Raw genomic sequence first — 21494 nt, 5'->3', positions numbered from 1 at the left:
ATTTTTCTAATATTTGATGTTTGCGGACTTGACGGTGTTATAAATAGCAGAGACGGACATGTAATCGTAGCATAATTCAAACTCCGACAAAAGTTTAAAGTCCTTCAGCGCATCTAAATATGCTCTTTTGTCACTCTCCTATTGTAGCTTTTAAATGAACATGATAATATTTAAATAGAATCAGTAGAAATAAAGAAGAGTAACATAACGCTAAAAAATAAGAGTTTTGGAGGTGGTTTCACAGGTGGTTCTGAAGGGGAAGCCAGGGCGCATTTTGTATTCTCCCCCCTTTTTTCTAACTCTGAGTTCATGTGCATTTTAATATATCTCTGCTTACTGGTAGTTTTAAGATTCTATTAATATATTGATAATCTTTTCTTTTGCTAATATTATTCTTTCAATTGGACAAAACTTCTTTAAGTATAGTTGAAATATTATATGTCATTGATTACTACTAATTCATTATTCTTTTAATTTAGATTCTTTTAAATATTTCTTGCTTAATCATTGTTTTTATTGGATAAGACATAATTGCACTGTAGTGTATTGTATAAAAATACATTTTTATTGGTTTCTCAAATGGATATATTTTTTATTTATCATTTTTATTGGTTATTACATTACACAATTACATTTTATATATCACTTTTATTGGCTGTTATGATAGACATTATATTTTAGACATCATTTTTATTGGTTATAAACAGTCAAATACATCATATACTTCCAATATTAAATATACTACTTTACACTGCAGTGAATAGTTACTTACAATTGCCTCCTTTGACGGTCTTTCCAGAGATGACTGACTCTTGCAATGGATGCCCAATTTTGATGGCATCTGGTGAAATATATACCAACCCTCTTAAGCATGTTTGCATGTTTATTGCAAATCATTGTTCAATCACATGAAGATATGGACCCCTGCATAGGACGAGGGCCAAGAGCTCATACAGAAGGAAGGGTGGCTAACTCATTACATACAAGTTTTGTACAGGTCCTGAGTATTGCTTTTTTGGATGCTGTAATCTTGATTCCAAGATGTTGACTCATCATTTAGTAAACATATTCTAAAGTGACATTACAAATGTTGATCACAGGTTTGAAAATAAACCCACTTGAAGTATATTGAAGTTAAAGTTAGTTTTCAGCAATACTGTTTTGAGTTGAACTTACATTAATAAACAAAGAGAGATTTTGCTTTGGAGATCCTTTAATCATTATTTCATTTCCAAGGCTGTTAATATCCATTTTAGTTTGTTCTTGATTGGCACATAAGACAGATAACTGGAGCTGAATGTCTAGGAGTAAAGATTCGATGATGTTATCTGTGTCATTCATATTGCGAATATTGTTTACCTGAGAAAAAAGATGTTGTTGTGAAAATAAGATATAATGAAAAAAAATTTCAATTATCTATTATTAGTTTCATAGCAATATAGATTGAATCTATTGGGTTGGTTTCAGTGAATATCAATTTTGCTTACTGTGCTTACATGACAACATGATATATATATGTTTTACTTTTTTCTTCTGAGCTTATATTCAAGTTACTGTGCCATTATTGTCTTCAAGTTAATCATTATAAAAGAGTTTAGACTTGAAAGCAAATATCTCTATTTTTACCCATACTTCAAAAGAATAAAGATCAAGTAAGATATCATACAGAGCTTGCACTCCCTATGTTGGTACCAAGCTTCTTTCTTGATTTCTTGGTGTCACTGAGGAGAAATATCACATTTGTCGCAATGGGTGTATGCTGTACAACAACAATCAGCAAACAGAGTGCCCACATTGTGACAAAGCCTGTTACAAGACTAGTGAGAGAAGCCAAGATGCTGGTGAGAATCCAATTCCTGCCAGCACAATGATACAGCTTCCTCTGGGTAGACAGCTTGCAGTTGCTTTAGCCAATGACCACACCAGAAAAGAGATGTTGTATTGCCACCATCATACACAAAAGGCTGATGGCAGCATTTCCGATGTCTTTGATGGACAGGCATACCAGTCAAAGAAGCATCTTTTCTCGGGTGAAAACAACATTGCCATTTCACTGTCTGTTGATGGGTTTGCTCCCCATAGTGTTCCAGGTTTGGTAACCATTGTCTACATTACCAACCTCAACACTGGAAAAATAACAATAAATACACACCGGGATATTCAGGCATACTATTGTGAATATTCCGCATTTTACAGTGGGGTTTTGCCTATTTCCACTGGTACCAAAGCTGATCTGGTTACATGTGCACAGACCTGCTATCTACAAGTATAAAGTTCGATAGCACTAGTGAAGTTGGGATCAATAGTAATTTTATATCTTTGTATATAATAGAGTACCAAGAAAACTTTATTTCAAACTTTGTTTTTTTGCTGTAATACAATCTGTTTCCATGTTAAAGGTTAATAATCAGGGACTACGTCGCATGTGTATTGTTGAACTATCCCTGGGTGAATAGTTAGAACCATGGACATTTTATTGCTTATAAGCCAATCATTAACACTCTTTATTATGAGGTTATAGATTATCTGCTCCCCCAATTACTTGATATTCAATTATTATTGGTTTGAATTATATTTTATTTTTGTATTTATTAGAAAAAATAGAATGATTCTAGATTGATAGTATTGGAATAATATTATATGCCTCAGGTCGTCTTCAACGGTATCCTTCATATGACTCAAATCAAGCAGTGCTTTATATATAATGTTTGTAAACCCTCATATTCAGTAGTTATCTTTGGCACAGATACTATTTAACATAATAGAAGGGAAGTTAGATGTGTATTTAAATATTTACATGTTGTGAGTGATATATTAATTTGAGGATACATACAATATAATGACTGAAGAAGATAAAAATAGAACTTTGAGAGTTCGAGGCATTGCGTCAAGTATAATTTCTTTAACAATGAAAATAATATAGAGAAGTTAGTTTGAGTGAATTGGGTGACAGAATATGTAATGAATGTACCTGAAGAAAGTCAATTTATTTGTAGACCTAGATAATACTTGTCAAGAGTTGATATAACCTTTAGTAAAAAACATATATTAATATACAGTATAAATAATACTATCATACATATTAAGAGAATAAAAGAAGAAGTCTTACCATGTCAATGATGGCGCCAAGAGATAGAGGTTCTTGATTCATTGCGTGTTTGGCAGATAAACATTCATCTGTAATAAAAATTATATTCTGTCATATAAATATTAAAAGTAAATAAAAAATAAAATATTACCGTGTTGATGGTCTTGTTTAATTGTAGGGAATATTTTTGGCAATATTGTCTATAAAAAAGAAGGAGAAAAGTCAGAATAATTTTATAGGATGATGGCATGAAGTATAGTTACTAACCTGGACTAATCCGGATGGCCATTGTAAAGAGAATACATCAGAAGGAAAAAACACGCTAGTATCTATGACAACTGAAATAATAATTATTATTTAGTTACATTTGAAGAAAAGAATTGCTTTAAAAAAAAAAGAAGATATGTTACCAAAAAAGTTTGCGAATATAGTAAAACACTAAAAGAGTATATATATATCTATGACAACAGAATGTGTTAATCTTGTTGTTGTCTGTACAGAAGTATTTTTAAGAAGAATGTATCTTACCAGTAAAATTCACAGTTATAACAAAAATCAGAAAGAGAAAGAAAAGAAAAGAAAATGGTCGATAAGGAAAAATATGGAAAAATATGGAAAAATAAAAAAAATAAGTAAATAAAATACAAAAAAAACAAAATAGGTAATTAAAAAAAATGAAACTCAAAAAAAATATCCAAAAAGCATAATAGATATAATGGTATAGTATCTAAAAGCAATCTTTGTATCAATTTACACAGTGTGTGTACAAGAAGTTACTTTAGATATATTCTTTTAACCAAGATCAATCAAGACTAGACATCCTTTTTTTTAGAAATATAAATATACGTTTTTGCTACAATTTTACTCACCCTTGCTCACGCACTCTTACAATTATTCTTACTTATACTCACACTTTCTCTCTCTATCTTCCCATCTTTTTCTGTCTTTTATTTTGGTATGTTTGATAATAAATATAATTGTAGTGTATAATAGAAATTTGTTCAAAGAATATAAAAGCATTAACAGTTAATACATATTTGAACTTATATTTTTAAATTAATAGAATATGTCTAACCAAAATAAAAGCTATCCCACTCGACGCACTTCTGCTGAGAGAGAGATGACAAACTCTCTTGCCATCTTGCGTCGTGACATGACCACTGTCATGAAAGACGTTGCTGATATCAAAGCAAAAACTTCGAACACTCCTGTGTCTGCTGTTTTGCAGAGTCAGCCGATGGCTTTAGTGCATGCTGTTGCTTCTGTGAGCATGGAAATGAATGTAGCTGGTTCTCTCACCATGGCTTCTGATGCAAAATCAGTCAACAAAACAAAAGCCTATGTATGTATCATACATATAGTAAATTATATCTTTAATAACTTACCAAGATTCAATAGAGACTTCTTTGGGAGCATTTGTGGGACCTTAAGTTCAAGTCAAAACATTTGGCTGAAATTCAAGCCAACAATGGCAAGCCAAGGTGGAACACGGCTGTCAACTTCAACCAGTCGCCAAACACTGAGTTGACAGAAAACCTCGTTGCCTACTTGGAAAGAAATTTCGTAGGAGCAAGACTGAGAAAAAGTGATGTTCGTGACTTTGTCTACACGAACTTCACTAGCAGAAAGCATACAGCTAATAAGTCTCAGGCTAAAAAGAAGTCAGACAATGCTTGCAACAGAAGGAGTAGCCACAAAAAGGAGGTAAGTTATACTTTATTTATTTATTATTTGAATAATTCTTATCTAAGTCATTAATTTAAAGCAAAAAAAGAAAACTAATTTAATATTTTCAACAGCACTTGAAACGTCGCAAAACAGCGTATCAGTCTAACAAGACTGCTATTGATGATGAGATGAAAAGAGATTGCTCTGGTCTCATTATAGAAGAGGCTATGTCTGTTGGTGAGTCAGACGATGGCACTTCGCCTCATGTTTCTTATAGTGGGCTTTGTCTTTGTCGTCCAGATTGGAGAAGTGATGAGGTACTTAGTTTTTTGAAAGTTGAAATATTTAATTTAGTTAATATATTATATTGTATTATACTGAATAAAATATTAATGTCTTTAATATAGTACAACCACTTCATCACACTTGTTGACAACAAAGTGGTAGCCGATTTAGGCTTAAATAGCCATCAATTGCTGTCATGTGCTTTTGGCAAAACCGTTGAAGGACCAGTCCCTGATGCAATTGCATCACAGTTTCCTCAGTGAGCTCTTAGAAACGGGCCCTAAATAAAGTTTATATTTTTTGTTCTTTTTTTCTTCATTCATAACGTCTTATACTTTAAATAACCAAAAAAATGCATAAAGAGGCATTACTTGTTCTTTGTTTTTTATTTAATTATTCTCATAAAAAATCATAGTGCATAATTATTCATAAAGGCTTCAGGCATAGTATATTTTTGGCATAGGAATGACCAGCATTCTTTCTTCGTTCATATCAGTTACATCTACAGCAATTGCAACCTCTAAGTGTATGCGATGTACACGCAAGATGCTGTGATAATTATCAGCAGAGAATTCTGGCAAGCAGATTGCAATACCTTCATCTCTGTGTTCATTGTCATTTGTCGAATTATACCATCAGATGTATGCAAAAACATGCTAGTCTTGATGTAATGTTGATGCTCGGTGGTTTGGATGAGGAGGCAGAGTAAATGAATGTATAAAAAGATACTGAATTTGTCTGGTATATAGGCTTGAAGTTCGGCCATTGCTGCTACGGAAGAAAGCTTGAACGAGTGACCCACACTTACCAGAACTGTTGTTCCCAATATATGTTTGGCCAAGGAGATCAATTGATTTCAATTTTGTGATTCGGTTATTTACAAAATATTGTGACAATCTGGCATTGTGGTAAGAAATGAGATTGGGCATAGCATAGGCGATTTTATAATAATCTAACAATTGAGGATAATCAATATCACTCATTGTTGATTCTTTTAAGGACTGTAAAAGAAAGGTGGATGGGGGGAGTGGTTCATTGCCTTTGATAGGTGCTGCTCGACTTAAGGATGAGTCTACAAATTGTTGCAGTTGGAAAGGTTGTTGGTTGGTTGGAGCATAAGTGGCATAGGTCGTTATAGGTGCGGTTGTAGAGGTAAGTTTTTCGAAAAGAGGAAGGAATGAAATGAGGCTTGGACATGATAACGTATTTCGTACGTAATCAGCTTTGTATGCGTCTGCAGTGAATTTTGTCATATAGGTTGTTTCAAACCCGTCTTTTCTGTTTGTCTTGTTATTCTTTAACAAACCATTGTATCTCTCAAAACCAAAGAGTCAATAGCCATACACGGGTCCAAAATCACGAATTGTGTCATGAAGATGGAGGTGCAGGTGCATGTTGCAGGTGAGGACTTTTGGTTCATATGTATCTTCACAATATTGACAGAATTCTTGTAGATATTTGTGTGCTTGGTCTATTTCGATGAAACTGATTGATGGCTTTACAAGTATACGGCATGCTTTTACATAGTGCATCCAGCCATTGAACATATTGGACGGAAGAACTGGTTTTAGAAGCACGGGAGAGTACACCAATACCCAAGACTTCCACTCATCTGCTTTCATGTGGGAAAAGCCCTTTCCTATCTTCGTTTTTAGCTTGGTATAGTTGCTGGGAAATATCATCATTGCTGCAACTGTCTGCATTGCAAGCAGATCATTGTTTTTCATTTTTTGATTTTTGTCCATGTTTCAATCATTCTCTTTGGTGTTCCCAGAAAAAGATTATGCATGACATCAATGATCGTTCCATGTACTAGATCAAAGTAACCAAGATGATACAACTGCGACCATTGAACACCATATTCGACCTCCAGCTGCTGCCTTTCTGAGGGTGTACTCGCACTATTCCACTCCTCAGCATGCACACGGTTTGCTCTATCACTTCGATGGCGCCACTGGTCACAATCAGATCCATGGAAATCAACAGAAGAAGTGCCTGGTAGACGAGAAAATTGATTGTCGCATTTGTAACAGACGCATGTGCTGTTGTGCGCGGTGAACCCACTAGTCTTTCTGGCAGCAGGTATATCGCATGCAACCATCAATAAGGCTGCACGAACTGTTGCACCGTCTGTTTGCTGGTAGGTGGGTATCTGTATTCCAAGATAGAGCTGTATCATTTTGTCGACTAATGGCTTGATATAATGATTGATCTCTTCTGATTTTGGCTCTTTTGGTCTGGGCATGAGGCCAACAAGGATTGTATTTTCTGCTTTAAACCGCTCACTTCTAGGCAGGTTGTTAATCACCAGGTAGATAGCACCGCAGGAATAGCTAGTACCATCGAAAGGCTGGAACCAGTCGATGTTTAATGTCAGTATCAATGAACGAGGATGCTCAACAAAAATTTCATTGTCATTGTCCTTCAAATCAGTCCAGGCTTCACCATCATAAACATCACACAATGTATCAGTGATCTTGAATTCTTGGTTCCAGTGCATGATCTTTTGCTTGAAATTGGGACGGAGGAAAAGAATTTTAAGAGCACGTGTGAGAGACTGATATACATAAGACTTCTTTGCGACCAAACCACCAGACAATGATTGGACCGTTAATTTGCAATTACAGGTGGTATGTGCACCAAGCTTTACGAAATCACAATTCAAAGGAGCAGGTACACTTTCCTCATACACCTTGTGGCAATCCTGACACACGACAAATCTCTTAATCCCTTTTGTCATGGCTGACAATCCTGTCATGCTTTGGAGACCAGAAAGACTCACGGGCAATTGGAAATCCTGCTCGTAAATCGACAAGAGCTTGTTGATGAACTTGATCAAGACAACAGCGCCCTTATTGACCACATAGCAGGAAGCAAACATTATCACAAAAGTAGCAATGAACCTGTGTACCGGATTTTCAGGCATATTTGGGGTGGCAAAAGGATCTATTGTAAAAAAAAACAAAAAAAATTAACACCCCCCCTTTTTTCAGATTTTTCTTTTTTGGTTCTTTTCCTTGAATTTTTTTGAGTCTTTTTTTATTAGTTAATTAACACGGACTGACCTTCAGTATCGAATTCTTCGACTTCAATCTCAACAATATTCTCTTCATTGTCTTCACTTTCTTCACCGCCATTGCTTTCTTCGTCATTGTCATTTTCATCACCATCACTGCTTTCGCCATTCGACTCATTGCTAAAAGCAACCTCATCGTCAGAAATTGGGGCTCCTTCCCAAACAGGCGAGTTGGTCTGACCGTCCATTGCTTCTATGGGTCCGGTTTGTTGGTTTGATGTAGCTACATATAGAATTCAATTTTTAGTTTACTTCTCTTTTTATCACAATTAACGTTTCTTACTTTCAAAATCAATATCCATGAGATTTCTTTGAACAGATACATCTATTGAAATAAAACATTATATAAAATAACCAAAATGAAAATGAAAATGAAAAACAAAACATACTTCTTTCACTTCTTTCCATGTCTTCATATCTTGCTCTTATATTGTGACGCTGGAGAGTTCGTGTAGAAACAAAGCTGTAGCCTTGTTGATTATCACTGCATTTTGTGCAATAGCACTTCTTATTATAAAGTTCAGAAGTAGAGGACATGGTGTTTATTTTGTTATAAATGTTAAGATAAAAGGGAAACAAGTGTTACATTTACTTTATTTGTTCAAACTTTATAATAATAATAATAATAATGATAAAATAACTTGGATAGTTATTATATCAGAGCCAATAGAAAATTACAACATGACTTTATGAACATGTACACCAAAAAACATGCTGAGATGAAAAATTGCTCTAAATATCTACATGTAACCATGAACCTTCACACAAGGGTATTCAGGGTCATTTCTCTAGTGCAACCTTCCCTCAATGATCTGCTATGAGTGCAGCCATATGATCCAAGTCGCAATCATCCCTGGTCCCAAAGCACCCGCCGACTTCTGGTCATTCTTGGAGCCAATCATGAAAGAACTTTGGGTTCTCCAAGCCAGTGGAATGGTTGTGAAGACACCATATGGAGATATTTGTGCAAAAGTCCATGTACTGATGACAACTGGGGACATCCTAGCTCTGGGAAAGATGGCTTGTCATGTGGGCCATATGAGTAAGGATGGCTGCCGCATCTGCCACGTTGTGGGCCAATCTTCTGGCCATGGCCAATATTTCCGAATGCCATCTACTATCACCATGCGCACACCGGAAAGCTTCAAGTACTTTGACGAGGTGGCATTATCAAGCAAAAAAGGGTTAACTGGCCAATCTCCCTTCTCATTACTGAATTCCTTCTCTGGTCCGTTCTTTTTTGCATTGGATGAAATGCACGGCATTTGTCACAGCATTGCCAAACAGGTCTGGGGGCTCGTGTGTGGCAAGTATGGAAAAGATCATCCTCTGTCTCTCTCCCTTGCAGCTCAAAAAGAAATTGGCACTGCCATGGTGTCCACTAGAAGAAGTATTCCGACGTCTTTCCACGGTGCTTGGATAAATGTCGCGACAAGATCAGGATACTTCCGGGCTGTGGACTGGGCTGACTTCATCTTGTTTGTTATCCCCACGCTTGTGGCAGAGCGTGTCTGTGACCAAGCTGCCCGCAAGGCATTGCTTGACCTGGTGCAGACATACAACCTACTCATGAGCTGGGAGTTATCAGCAGAAGAGAAAACCTTGATCAAAATGTAAGCTTTAATTATAATTAATATTATTATTTTATAACTTGTGTTAACTTATCTTTTTTTTAGAAATCTTGTCACATGGAATGCATATTTGGAAGCCTCGCTAGCTAAAGAAGAGGTCCAGCTCAAGGTCTTTACGATCAACCAGCACCTCCTGCAGCACTATCCCACAATGATAAAAGTGTATGATCCTCCCAGAGCGTATAGTGCACGATCTGTTGAGAGGGCGATTGGGGAATACTTGCAAGCAATAAAGAGTAATTCGGCAATTGGAATCAATGCTGGCAATATCATGCTTGGCTTGACACAGATTCGACCAATGAGAGTTGAAAATTCAACAACAACAACAGCAACAGCAACAGCAACAACTCTCCTTCAGTATGACAATCTCTCTGCTGGTTGGCCAATTGACTGAGAAGGTAGTAATGTTGGTACTGATTCTGACATTGAGTTCTGGGGGTCTTTGAGGAACAGAACGATTGTTGATAGTTTTGGAGGCATTTCTTGTCTTTTAGAGCTTTTTCAAAAGTTCTACAAATCAAAGGGGGAAGAGTGTAGTATGATTGAAGCAGCCATTAAAACAAGCCGTAAGGCATTTGTAAATGGTTGTGTTATTGACTCTGCACTCGACCATAATTGTGTAAGAGAGGCACATAACATCAGACTTCAGGTTCAGGTAGATGAGAACCGCAACATTGGGCAAAGCTACTCTCCAGTCTACAAGGATTTCTTTGGGAAGGTCATCGTTTTCTTTGAGCACAAGCTCAACAAAAAGAGGTGGCCACTTGTCCTTGTCAATGTTTATGCAGTTCGTTTGATAAATAGTATACCAGTCATCAACAATGGGCAAATGAAGCCAATGGTAGTTCACTTGGCAGATGTCAAAGAATTAGTTGGTTTGGTGAAGTTGGACACAACTATAAACACAATAACAACAGCAGCAACAACATATGTAGTGTGGCCAGAGCTTAACCGCGGCCCAAAACTGTCACTTGGTTCTCTTGCAGACTTATAATTTTTTTTCTTGTAATACATTATTTTTTTTCAAATTGTCTTAACATATTTTATCCTCCCAGCAAAAAGTTTAGATATTTTTCTCTCTTTTACCTCTGACTTTTAATAGTCATCAATTGCAATCTACATTTACTAAAAATGTAAAATCTGTAGTTAAAATGTACTTTTGTCTATCAGGAGATTTAATTTTAGGTAGTCAATCTGCTTTTTGTCAACCTTTTCAAAAAACAGAGATTTTCTAGTTTCAAATTGGATTTTTGGTGATTTTTTAATTATTATAGGCCAAAAACAAAGTCACAAATACAAAAAAACGCCCCTATTTGTTGTAGTGTAATATTTTATTACATTACTTTTTTATTTAATTATTATTTTTAAAATAAATTTAGAATACTATTAATCTTTTCTGAAGTTATATTAATATATTTTAGTTATTAAATTTGGTTTTCTGTTAAGAAAAAAAACGTTATTAAAATATTTTTATTTCTTTTATTTATTATATATTTTTTTCTTTCTTAAATATTGATATGTTTTATTTATTATTATTTATTTGTATATCTTTATGTGGTGATCCAGACACTCAGATGTTGGATTTATCACATATAAGAACATATTCATATTGGGATAGCGTAGTAGCTATCATCTTATTAGTATAAAATATATATAAACGATTAAGTAATCAGCCCAATAATTATTACAGTTAGTACTGTAGATAATATCTTAAAGATTGTTAAGATAATTATATCATACTGCCAAGTAAACTGTGTCAGATCGATATGGAACTAATTTAGTAGGAAATCCTAAAGCTCTAGTATAAAAGAGAAAAGAATAGCTAAGAGCTAAAGAAGTACGATTTATGACTTGATGATATAATTGTAATGCCAACACTAGTTAAGCAGTAAATACACTCTAATAACCAAATATAGTACACTGGAAAAATAGGGTAATTTTATCTGGATCAAATGTACCAAAAATGTAGATGATTGAGCCGATATCATCACAATTTTTGTGATATATCATTTTGAGCAATGGTACGATATCATCTATGGTGCTGATGCGTAGCATCATAACAACGGGTACACAAAAACCCAATGTAGAACGATTGTCAGTCCGCAAACTATGGAAACTGAACAAATATTGTAGTTACGCTTTACTCCTATCAAGTCTACCTCTTTATGTGTTATATTTTGAGGTCTATAAAGAGCTAGCGTCCCTTATTATTATTTTTATCAGGTTTTTTATTGGCTGCAGAAATGCTTTAAAAACTATCAAAGAGATGATTGTAGATTTTTTACAATATAAAGAAATGATGATAGTTGGTTTTTTATACACACAAAAGCAATGAAACTAGGTTTTTTTACAATGGAAAAGAGAAACAAAGCATGGGTAGATTTTTATAAACAAGCCTCTTTGGTTTGTTTTTTATTTTACTTTTATTTATTTATTTTTTGGAAAAACATTGGGTTATACATTTTTTTGTTCAATTTTGTTTTATTTGATAGGAAAATCTTTTCTAGATAAAAATTCTGATTTTGCAACATTTTTGATACTATAGCTATTATAATTGCTAATACTTCTTGCTCGCTATATGTAATTTAAAGTCTTCCAGGAGTAGACATGGAATACATACTTTAATAGTGGGACTGCTATTAAAAAATGATTAATAGAAAAGAAGAATTAGTAAATGATTTAAATTGAAATTTCTTTATAAATACTTACAAGGCGGAGAAGACTTGACATAAAATTGATATAAACATGTTCTTCAGAATTATCAAGATAATACCAGTAGTCTTTGAATAGAGATACATTTTAAAAATGAATAATTATTAATATTGTGCATAGTAAAGGCGTATTTATTAAATATATTGTAGTTAACTTACCAAATATTACTGATTATACATCTTCCTGCATAATATCAGACATAACTAATAAATTGTAATAGATATAAATATATATTTATGAGGAAGACAAAAGAATAATTTGAATTTTTTTAAGAAAAAAACTTACCATCATGTACGATTAAGAGATGATGAGACTCAATGGAAATGAGTAGCAATGGCTAGACAAACAATATGATGAGTAACAAAGATCTGTAAGAGAATGATATCTTACCTTGATATATCAGACAGAGTATAGCCAAACAAAGAGACACATATTTGGTATTGAGCTATAAAAGAAAGAAAAAATTATAAGTGAAATTGTAAAAACATAAGCAAAAGAGAAACAAAGAAAATATCAATAATAAATGTTGTTAAAAGAAAAAAAAGAAAAAAAGACTTGTCTTAAAATCCAGTTTGACCCTGACAAAATGTGGGCTATAAAAAGTAATACTCCAAAAGAAGATGACCACCATCATCTTGAAATACTACTTTATGCCTCATTGAGTTAGAAAAGAAGTTGTCTAAATGTGGATCAAGTGGTTGGGAGATGTGCTTAAATATCAAATGAAAGGTAAAGAGTTAATCTGCACTGCTTATCCTCTTTACTAGTATGTGAATTTTAAACATGATATAACAAGTGTAGTGAATTGTACAATATTAGTTGAAAACTATTAATATTTATTTTATTAACAGAAAATGACAAAACATATTCCTACTGCTCCCCTCCGACATAACCTACGCATGAATTCTGTTCTTAATAGCACAATTGCAGGTGTTGTTGCTCCAATTGATACACCAACTCTAGAAGTAGCAGTTGACACAGCCCCTGAATTTCAAGTTGCTGTGACCCCAATGGATCACGTCCTTACCTTGTTGGCAGCCAACAATGTTTTGATGCAATCGTTGCAAGAAAATGCAAAAGGAGTGACTGATGCAATAACTCATTTGAAGAATGGCCTGGATTTGTCTAACAAGACAAATGAATTTTTGAAGAACTCGGTCCTTCAGCTCATGACTGAAAATGCCAAAATAAAAAAGGCAATGACCAGCCAAAATTCCGTGATGCCTTCTGCTGTACCAGCGGATTCTTCTTCTTCCATAGATGATGATCTTGACCTTGGAGCAAAACATCATCCCTTGATTTCTATAAGTAAATTGATAATAATAACATTACTGATTAATATATCTAATACTGTTTTTATAGCAACTTATCAATAGTTACATCAAGAAACTGAACTTTGTTAGCACAGACCCGCTCAAAGTTGCTGAGAATAATAATAGATCAGCATGGTCAATGACTGGCACATATGGTGACAAGTACAACAAGACACTTGCACTGGCTCTCTTCAAGTACCTGAGACCTCAAAGATGTTGCACAAATGTGTCAAAGAGTGTCATTATGAATATAATAAAGAATCACTACCAAAATCAAGTGCGAGTCTTCCAGACCTCAGCAGAGAAGATTATGGCTAGAAATAAAGCTGGAAGAAGACGCAACAGAGAGAAGACCGTAAGTTTTAAAATAAAGTTAATTTACTATTGATTTAATGTTTTAATACAATACTCTTTGGTAGCTTCTTGACCGTCGTATTATCACGTACCAGACATACACAGAGGCTATTCATGAGGGCATGAATCGATATGATTGCAGAAATATTCTTTCTATTGACGTGATGTCTGATGGCGAGTCGGATGGAGATAACAAAGTGCGGGCATATCGTCCCAGCTGGAGAACTGATGAGGTAATGTTAAACATCTATTTATGTTTTAAAGAAAATAATAATACTTTATTAATACTATTTATTCTTTAAACCAGCTCCAGACGTTTATTAGTACTATTAATGAACTTACTGTTATCCATTTGAAGAAAAATTCAGAAAGCTTGAAAAAGTGCATCTCTTATGAGAAAGAAGTGAGCATTCCTGAGAATTTGGCAGTCACTTTACCAGATTGGTGCTTTTCAAAATAAATCATTTTTTTCTTGCCAACTATTTTAGAGTCTTTTTTCTACTTGTTTATGTTTATGGATTAGCATGATGTATACAGATGCATGTATAGCATGCCAAATACAAACAAAAATTTATAGAAATAATAAAAAATAAATGTGCAGCTATATATATTAGTCTATATTAATTAATATTTCTTTTTTATACGTGTTTTATTTTTGTATTTGAATCTAAAGATATATTTTTTGTGGCAAAGGAACTACACACATCTGAACTTCGCCTTCTAGACCAAGGTGCTCGCCTACTGCGACTGGATAGCAGATTCTATGCACTGGGAGAATGCTGTTCATGCTGTCATCTTTGAACCCCACCTCATTCACCTCAACTCCTTCTCCTGCTCTGGGCTGAAGTAAAACTTCCTTGTACTATCGTATATATGCAAATACATGCTGACTCGCATGACCAGCAAATGAGTTTACGGCAGTATTGACAAAGAGGTACTGAATTTGGCCTGCATATGGCTTGGTACTTCTACCATCACTTGTCTCAAACAAGGCTTGCATGAAAGTCCCGCACTGATTCTTCATTTTGCTCTTGTAGATTTGCCCAAAAAGATTGATTGATTCAAACTTCTGTATTCAATTGTTAACAAAATTATCGGAATGACCAGCCTGACAATAATGAACAAGAGTTTGATCATTGTATGTCTTGCAATAGTATTCCAACAAATGCTCATACTTGGATTCATCCATGGAAATCTCCCCCTTTAGAGCTAAAGGAAGTGCGGAAGGAGGCAAAGGCTCGTTTCCCTTGACAATATCAAAGTTGATCTCAGGAGAATCAAGAAAAGCATTGATATCGAATTGGATTGAGGTAGCAGTGGAAGTGGAAGTAGAAGTGGAAGTGGCTATGGAATTGGCAGTAGATGCAGTGAGCTCAAGGATGATTGCCAAATGCTCAGGTCGAATTATTGGCAAAGTTTGGCAAATAAGATCTCCCTGGTATGCTTCTTCAAGATACTTCTTCATATAGGTTCTCTCAAACCCGTCTTTTCTATTTGTCGCATAGTTTTTCAAGATACCATTGCATCTTTTGAAACTAAAAAGCCAATAGCCATAAACTGGGCCAAAGTTTAGTACAGTCTCTCACAGATCAAGATGGAGATGCATGTTTGGCAAAAGGAACGGAACTTTATACAACTTCTCGCACTCTCTGCAGAAAGCCTCCAAAGATTGATGGGCTTCATCAAGGTGAGTCATGGATATGCTTGGCATTGAGAGGTACTGGCATGCATTGACAAACGTTGTTCAGTTACCAATATGAGCTTCAGGTAGATGACCACGCAGGAGAACAGGAGAGTACACCAAGCACCAAGACTTCCACTCGTTGGCCTTTATGAATGGGAAGCCACACCCAATCTTTGTCCCTAATGGCGTGTAGTCCTCTGGCAGTACAAGCTTGTCAGCATCCAACTGCATTTCGGCCAAGTGTGCATCTCACTGGAGAAATGACCCTGAATACCCTTGTGTGAAGGTTCATGGTTACATGTGGATATTTAGAGCAATTTTTCATCTCAGCATGTTTTTTGGTGTACATGTTTATAAAGTCATGTTGTAATTTTCTATTGGCTCGGATATAATAACCATCCAAGTTATTTTATCATTATTATTATTATTATTATAAAGTTTGAACAAATAAAGTAAATGTAACACTTGTTTCCCTTTTATCTTAACATTTATAACAAAATAAACACCATGTCCTCTACTTCTGAACTTTATAATAAGAAGTGCTATTGCACAAAATGCAGCGATAATCAACAAGGCTACAGCTTTGTTTCTACACGAACCCTCCAGCGTCACAATAAAAGAGCAAGATATGAAGACATGGAAAGAAGTGAAAGAAGTATGTTTTGTTTTTCATTTTCATTTTCATTTTGGTTATTTTATATAATGTTTTATTTCAATAGATGTATCTGTTCAAAGAAATCTCATGGATATTGATTTTGAAAGTAAGAAACGTTAATTGTGATAAAAAGAGAAGTAAACTAAAAATTGAATTCTATATGTAGCTACATCAAACCAACAAACCGGACCCATAGAAGCAATGGACGGTCAGACCAACTCGCCTGTTTGGGAAGGAGCCCCAATTTCTGACGATGAGGTTGCTTTTAGCAATGAGTCGAATGGCGAAAGCAGTGATGGTGATGAAAATGACAATGACGAAGAAAGCAATGGCGGTGAAGAAAGTGAAGACAATGAAGAGAATATTGTTGAGATTGAAGTCGAAGAATTCGATACTGAAGGTCAGTCCGTGTTAATTAACTAATAAAAAAAGACCCAAAAAAAATTCAAGGAAAAGAACCAAAAAAGAAAAATCTGAAAAAAGGGGGGGTGTTAATTTTTTTTGTTTTTTTTTACAATAGATCCTTTTGCCACCCCAAATATGCCTGAAAATCCGGTACACAGGTTCATTGCTACTTTTGTGGTAATGTTTGCTTCCCGCTATGTGGTCAATAAGGGCGCTGTTGTCTTGATCGAATTCATCAACAAGCTCTTGTCGATTTACGAGCAGGATTTCCAATTGCCCGTGAGTCTTTCTGGTCTCCAAAGCATGACAGGATTCTCAGCCATGACAAAAGGGATTAAGAGATTTGTCGTTTGTCAGGATTGCCACAAGGTGTATGAGGAAAGTGTACCTGCTCCTTTGAATTGTGATTTCGTAAAGCTTGGTGCACATACCGCCTGTAATTGCAAATTAATGGTCCAATCATTGTCTGGTGGTTTGGTCGCAAAGAAGTCTTATGTATATCAGTCTCTCACACGTGCTCTTAAAATTCTTTTCCTCCGTCCCGATTTCGAGCAAAAGATCATGCACTGGAACCAAGAATTCAAGATCACTGATACATTGTGTGATGTTTACGATGGTGAAGCCTGGACTGATTTGAAGGACAATGACAATGAAATTTTTGTTGAGCATCCTCGTTCATTGATGCTGACATTAAACATCGACTGGTTCCAGCCTTTCGATGGTACTAGCTATTCCTGCGGTGCTATCTACCTGGTGATTAACAACCTGCCTAGAAGTGAGCGGTTTAAAGCAGAAAATACAATCCTTGTTGGCCTCATGCCCGGACCAAAAGAGCCAAAATCAGAAGAGATCAATCATTATCTCAAGCCATTAGTCGACGAAATGATACAGCTCTATCTTGGAATACAGATACCCACCTACCAGCAAACAGACGGTGCAACAGTTCGTGCAGCCTTATTGATGGTTGCATGCGATATACCTGCTGCCAGAAAGACTAGTGGGTTCACCGCGCACAACAGCACATGCGCCTGTTACAAATGCGACAATCAATTTTCTCGTCTACCAGGCACTTCTTCTGTCGATTTCCGTGGATTTGATTGTGACCAGTGGCGCCATCGAAGTGATAGAGCAAACCGTGTGCATGCTGAGGAGTGGAATAGTGCGAGTACACCCTCAGAAAGGCAGCAGCTGGAGGTCGAATATGGTGTTCGATGGTCGCAGTTGTATCGCCTTGGATACTTTGATCTAGTACGTGGAACGATCATTGATCCCATGCATAATCTTTTTCTGGGAACACCAAAGAGAATGATTGAAACATGGACAACAATGAAAAAAATGAAAAACAATGATCTGCTTGCAATGCAGACAGTTGCAGCAACGATGATATTGCCCAGTGACTATACCAAGCTGAAAACGAAGATAGGAAAGGGCTTTTCCCACATGAAAGCAGATGAGTGGAAGTCTTGGGTATTGGTGTACTCTCCCGTGCTTCTAAAACCAGTTCTTCCGTCCAATATGTTCAATGGCTGGATGCACTATGTAAAAGCATGCCGTATACTTGTAAAGCCGTCAATCAGTTTCATCGAAATAGACCAAGCACACAGATATCTACAAGAATTCTGTCAATCTTGTGAAGATACATATGAACCAAAAGTCCTCACCTGCAACATGCACCTGCACCTCCATCTTCATGACACAATTCGTGATTTTGGACCCGTGTATGGCTATTGGCTCTTTGGTTTTGAGAGATACAATGGTTTGTTAAAGAATAACAAGACAAACAGAAAAGACGGGTTTGAAACAACCTATATGACAAAATTCACTGCAGACGCATACAAAGCTGATTACGTACGAAATACGTTATCATGTCCAAGCCTCATTCCATTCCTTCCTCTTTTCGAAAAACTTACCTCTACGACCGCACCTATAACGACCTATGCCACTTATGCTCCAACCAACCAACAACCTTTCCGACTGCAACAATTTGTAGACTCATCCTTAAGTCGAGCAGCACCTATCAAAGGCAATGAACCACTCCCCCCATCCACCTTTCCTTTACAGTCCTTAAAAGAATCAACAATGAGTGATATTGATTATCCTCAATTGTTAGATTATTATAAAATCGCCTATGCCATGCCCAATCTCATTTCTTACCACGATGCCAGATTGTCACAATATTTTGTAAATAACCGAATCACAAAATTGAAATCAATTGATCTCCTTGGCCAAACATATATTGGGAACAACAGTTCTGGTAAGCGCGGGTCACTCGTTCAAGCTTTCTTCCGTAGCAGCAATGGCCGAACTTCAAGCCTATATACCGGACAAATTCAGTATCTTTTTATACATTCATTTACTCTGCCTCCTCATCCAAACCACCGAGCATCAACATTACATCAAGACCAGCATGTTTTTGCATACATCCGATGGTATAATTCGACAAATGACAATGAACACAGAGATGAAGGTATTGCAATCTGCTTGCCAGAATTCTCTGCTGATAATTATCACAGCATCTTGCCTGTACATCGCATACACTTAGAGGTCGCAACTGCTGTAGATGTAACTGATATGAACGAAGAAAGAATGCTGGTCATTCCTATGCCAAAAAAATACTATGCCTGAAGCCTTTATGAATAATTATGCACTATGATTTTTTATGAGAATAATTAAATAAAAAACAAAGAACAAGTAATGCCTCTTTATGCATTTTTTTGGTTATTTAAAGTATAGGACGTTATGAATGAAGAAAAAAAGAACAAAAAATATAAACTTTATTTAGGGCCCGTTTCTAAGAGCCCACTGAGGAAACTGTGACGCAATTGCATCAGGGACTGGTCCTTCAACGGTTTCGCCAAAAGCACGTGACAGCAATTGATGGCTATTTAAGCCTAAATCAGCTACCACTTTGTTGTCAACAAGTGTGATGAAGTGGTTGTACTATATTAAAGACATTAATATTTTATTCAGTATAATACAATATAATATATTAACTAAATTAAATATTTCAACTTTCAAAAAACTAAGTACCTCATCACTTCTCCAACCTGGACGACGAAGACGAAGCCCACTATAAGAAACATGAGGCGAAGTGCCATCGTCTGACTCACCAACAGACATAGCCTCTTCTATAATGAGACCAGAGCAATCTCTTTTCATCTCGTCATCAATAGCAGTCTTGTTAGACTGGTACGCTGTTTTGCGACGTTTCAAGTGCTGTTGAAAATATTAAATTAGTTTTCTTTTTTTGCTTTAAATTAATGACTTAGATAAGAATTATTCAAATAATAAATAAATAAAGTATAACTTACCTCCTTTTCGCGGCTACTCCTTCTGTTGCGAGCATTGTCTGACTTCTTTTTAGCCTGAGACTTATTAGCTGCACGCTTTCTGCTAGTGAAGTTCGTGTAGACAAAGTCACGAACATCACTTTTTCTCAGTCCTGCTCCTACGAAATTTCTTTCCAAGTAGGCAACGAGGTTTTCTGTCAGCTCAGTGTTTGGCGACTGGTTGAAGTTGACAGCCGTGTTCCACCTTGGCTTGCCATTGTTGGCTTGAATTTCAGCCAAATGTTTTGACTTGAACTTAGGGTCCCACAAATGCTCCCGAAGAAGTCTCTATTGAATCTTGGTAAGTTATTAAAGATATAATTTACTATATGTATGATACATACATAGGCTTTTGTCTTGTTGACTGATTTTGCGTCAGAAGCCATGGTGGAAGAACCAGCTACATTCATTTCCATGCTCACAGGAGCAACAGCATGCACTAAAGCCATCGGCTGACTCTGCAAAACAGCAGACACAGGAGTGTTCGAAGTTTTTGCTTTGATATCAGCAACGTCTTTCATGACAGTGGTCATGTCACGACGCAAGATGGCAAGAGAGTTTGTCATCTCTCTCTCAGCAGGAGTGCGTCGAGTGGGATAGCTTTCATTTTGGTTAGACATATTCTATTAATTTAAAAATATAAGTTCAAATATGTATTAACTGTTAATGCTTTTATATTCTTTGAATAAATTTTTATTATACACTACAATTATATTTATTATCAAACATACCAAAATAAAAGACAGAAAAAGATGGGGAGATAGAGAGAGAAAGTGTGAGTATAAGTAAGAATAATTGTAAGAGTGCGTGAGCAAGAGTGAGTAAGATTGTAGCAAAAACGTATATTTATATTTCCAAAAAAAAAGGATGTCTAGTCTTGATTGATCTTGGTTAAAAAAATATATCTAAAGTAACTTCTTGTACACACACTGTGTAAATTGATACAAAGATTGCTTTTAGATACTACACCATTATATCTATTATGCTTTTTGGATATTTTTTTTGAGTTTCATTTTTTTTAATTACCTATTTTGTTTTTTGTATTTTATTTACTTATTTTTTTTATTTTTCCATATTTTTCCTTATCGACCATTTTCTTTTCTTTTCTTTCTCTTTCTGATTTTTGTTATAACTGTGAATTTTACTGGTAAGATACATTCTTCTTAAAAATACTTCTGTACAGACAACAACAAGATTAACACATTCTGTTGTCATAGATACATATATACTCTCTTAGTGTTTTACTATATTCGCAAACTTTTTTGGTAACATATCTTCTTTTTTTTTAAAGCAA

At 35.5% G+C, this 21494-nt stretch overlaps 12 protein-coding genes across 12 annotated transcripts; 5 read left to right on the top strand and 7 right to left on the bottom strand.

Moving 5' to 3' along the window:
* Positions 1–6: 6 nt before the first annotated feature.
* PHYBLDRAFT_165377 (hypothetical protein) lies at positions 7–1341 on the bottom strand (the record flags this gene model as incomplete). The annotated part of the gene is made up of 3 exons (XM_018435219.1): positions 7–138; positions 773–841; positions 1177–1341. The coding sequence occupies 3 exons, from the start codon at positions 1339–1341 to the stop codon at positions 7–9; spliced, it is 366 nt and encodes a 121-aa protein (XP_018294916.1).
* Positions 1342–1756: 415 nt separating this feature from the next.
* Positions 1757–2272, top strand: PHYBLDRAFT_142384 (hypothetical protein; the record flags this gene model as incomplete). Its single annotated transcript, XM_018430799.1, has 1 exon — positions 1757–2272. One exon carries the CDS (start codon positions 1757–1759, stop codon positions 2270–2272), a length of 516 nt encoding a protein of 171 aa, XP_018294915.1.
* A 1882-nt stretch (positions 2273–4154) lies between these two features.
* On the top strand, positions 4155–5304 carry PHYBLDRAFT_142383 (hypothetical protein; the record flags this gene model as incomplete). The annotated part of the gene is made up of 4 exons (XM_018430798.1): positions 4155–4430; positions 4487–4792; positions 4888–5073; positions 5164–5304. The coding sequence occupies 4 exons, from the start codon at positions 4155–4157 to the stop codon at positions 5302–5304; spliced, it is 909 nt and encodes a 302-aa protein (XP_018294914.1).
* A 174-nt stretch (positions 5305–5478) lies between these two features.
* Positions 5479–6024, bottom strand: PHYBLDRAFT_62932 (hypothetical protein; the record flags this gene model as incomplete). Its single annotated transcript, XM_018441042.1, has 2 exons — positions 5479–5642; positions 5850–6024. 2 exons carry the CDS (start codon positions 6022–6024, stop codon positions 5479–5481), a joined length of 339 nt encoding a protein of 112 aa, XP_018294913.1.
* A 785-nt stretch (positions 6025–6809) lies between these two features.
* PHYBLDRAFT_102304 (hypothetical protein) lies at positions 6810–7340 on the bottom strand (the record flags this gene model as incomplete). The annotated part of the gene is made up of 1 exon (XM_018427701.1): positions 6810–7340. A coding segment is annotated over one exon (531 nt), but the record flags the coding sequence as incomplete, so codon positions are not given.
* A 1584-nt stretch (positions 7341–8924) lies between these two features.
* Positions 8925–10742, top strand: PHYBLDRAFT_62934 (hypothetical protein; the record flags this gene model as incomplete). Its single annotated transcript, XM_018441043.1, has 3 exons — positions 8925–9730; positions 9794–10125; positions 10147–10742. 3 exons carry the CDS (start codon positions 8925–8927, stop codon positions 10740–10742), a joined length of 1734 nt encoding a protein of 577 aa, XP_018294911.1.
* A 905-nt stretch (positions 10743–11647) lies between these two features.
* On the bottom strand, positions 11648–12546 carry PHYBLDRAFT_165372 (hypothetical protein; the record flags this gene model as incomplete). The annotated part of the gene is made up of 3 exons (XM_018435218.1): positions 11648–11864; positions 12313–12384; positions 12458–12546. The coding sequence occupies 3 exons, from the start codon at positions 12544–12546 to the stop codon at positions 11648–11650; spliced, it is 378 nt and encodes a 125-aa protein (XP_018294910.1).
* A 768-nt stretch (positions 12547–13314) lies between these two features.
* PHYBLDRAFT_142380 (hypothetical protein) lies at positions 13315–14587 on the top strand (the record flags this gene model as incomplete). The annotated part of the gene is made up of 4 exons (XM_018430797.1): positions 13315–13692; positions 13823–14128; positions 14193–14360; positions 14435–14587. The coding sequence occupies 4 exons, from the start codon at positions 13315–13317 to the stop codon at positions 14585–14587; spliced, it is 1005 nt and encodes a 334-aa protein (XP_018294909.1).
* Positions 14588–14794: 207 nt separating this feature from the next.
* Positions 14795–16042, bottom strand: PHYBLDRAFT_142379 (hypothetical protein; the record flags this gene model as incomplete). Its single annotated transcript, XM_018430796.1, has 5 exons — positions 14795–14989; positions 15044–15196; positions 15251–15662; positions 15714–15804; positions 15880–16042. The coding sequence occupies 5 exons, from the start codon at positions 16040–16042 to the stop codon at positions 14795–14797; spliced, it is 1014 nt and encodes a 337-aa protein (XP_018294908.1).
* A 2101-nt stretch (positions 16043–18143) lies between these two features.
* PHYBLDRAFT_70941 (hypothetical protein) lies at positions 18144–18636 on the top strand (the record flags this gene model as incomplete). The annotated part of the gene is made up of 2 exons (XM_018442367.1): positions 18144–18431; positions 18463–18636. 2 exons carry the CDS (start codon positions 18144–18146, stop codon positions 18634–18636), a joined length of 462 nt encoding a protein of 153 aa, XP_018294907.1.
* Positions 18615–19586, bottom strand: PHYBLDRAFT_158014 (hypothetical protein). The gene is made up of 4 exons (XM_018433715.1): positions 19393–19586; positions 19026–19184; positions 18782–18934; positions 18615–18711 (listed from the first exon to the last, which is right to left on the bottom strand). The coding sequence occupies exons 1-2, from the start codon at positions 19466–19468 to the stop codon at positions 19066–19068; spliced, it is 195 nt and encodes a 64-aa protein (XP_018294906.1). The 5' UTR covers positions 19469–19586; the 3' UTR covers positions 18615–18711; positions 18782–18934; positions 19026–19065.
* A 63-nt stretch (positions 19587–19649) lies between these two features.
* PHYBLDRAFT_165368 (hypothetical protein) lies at positions 19650–20820 on the bottom strand (the record flags this gene model as incomplete). The annotated part of the gene is made up of 4 exons (XM_018435217.1): positions 19650–19811; positions 19902–20087; positions 20183–20488; positions 20545–20820. The coding sequence occupies 4 exons, from the start codon at positions 20818–20820 to the stop codon at positions 19650–19652; spliced, it is 930 nt and encodes a 309-aa protein (XP_018294905.1).
* Positions 20821–21494: the final 674 nt, after the last annotated feature.

Source organism: Phycomyces blakesleeanus (assembly GCF_001638985.1).
Source record: "Phycomyces blakesleeanus NRRL 1555(-) unplaced genomic scaffold PHYBLscaffold_5, whole genome shotgun sequence".
In the NCBI taxonomy this organism is placed as follows: domain Eukaryota; kingdom Fungi; phylum Mucoromycota; class Mucoromycetes; order Mucorales; family Phycomycetaceae; genus Phycomyces; species Phycomyces blakesleeanus.
Note: the sequence above shows the minus strand (reverse complement) of the source record. Positions and strands in the feature narration are given on the sequence as shown.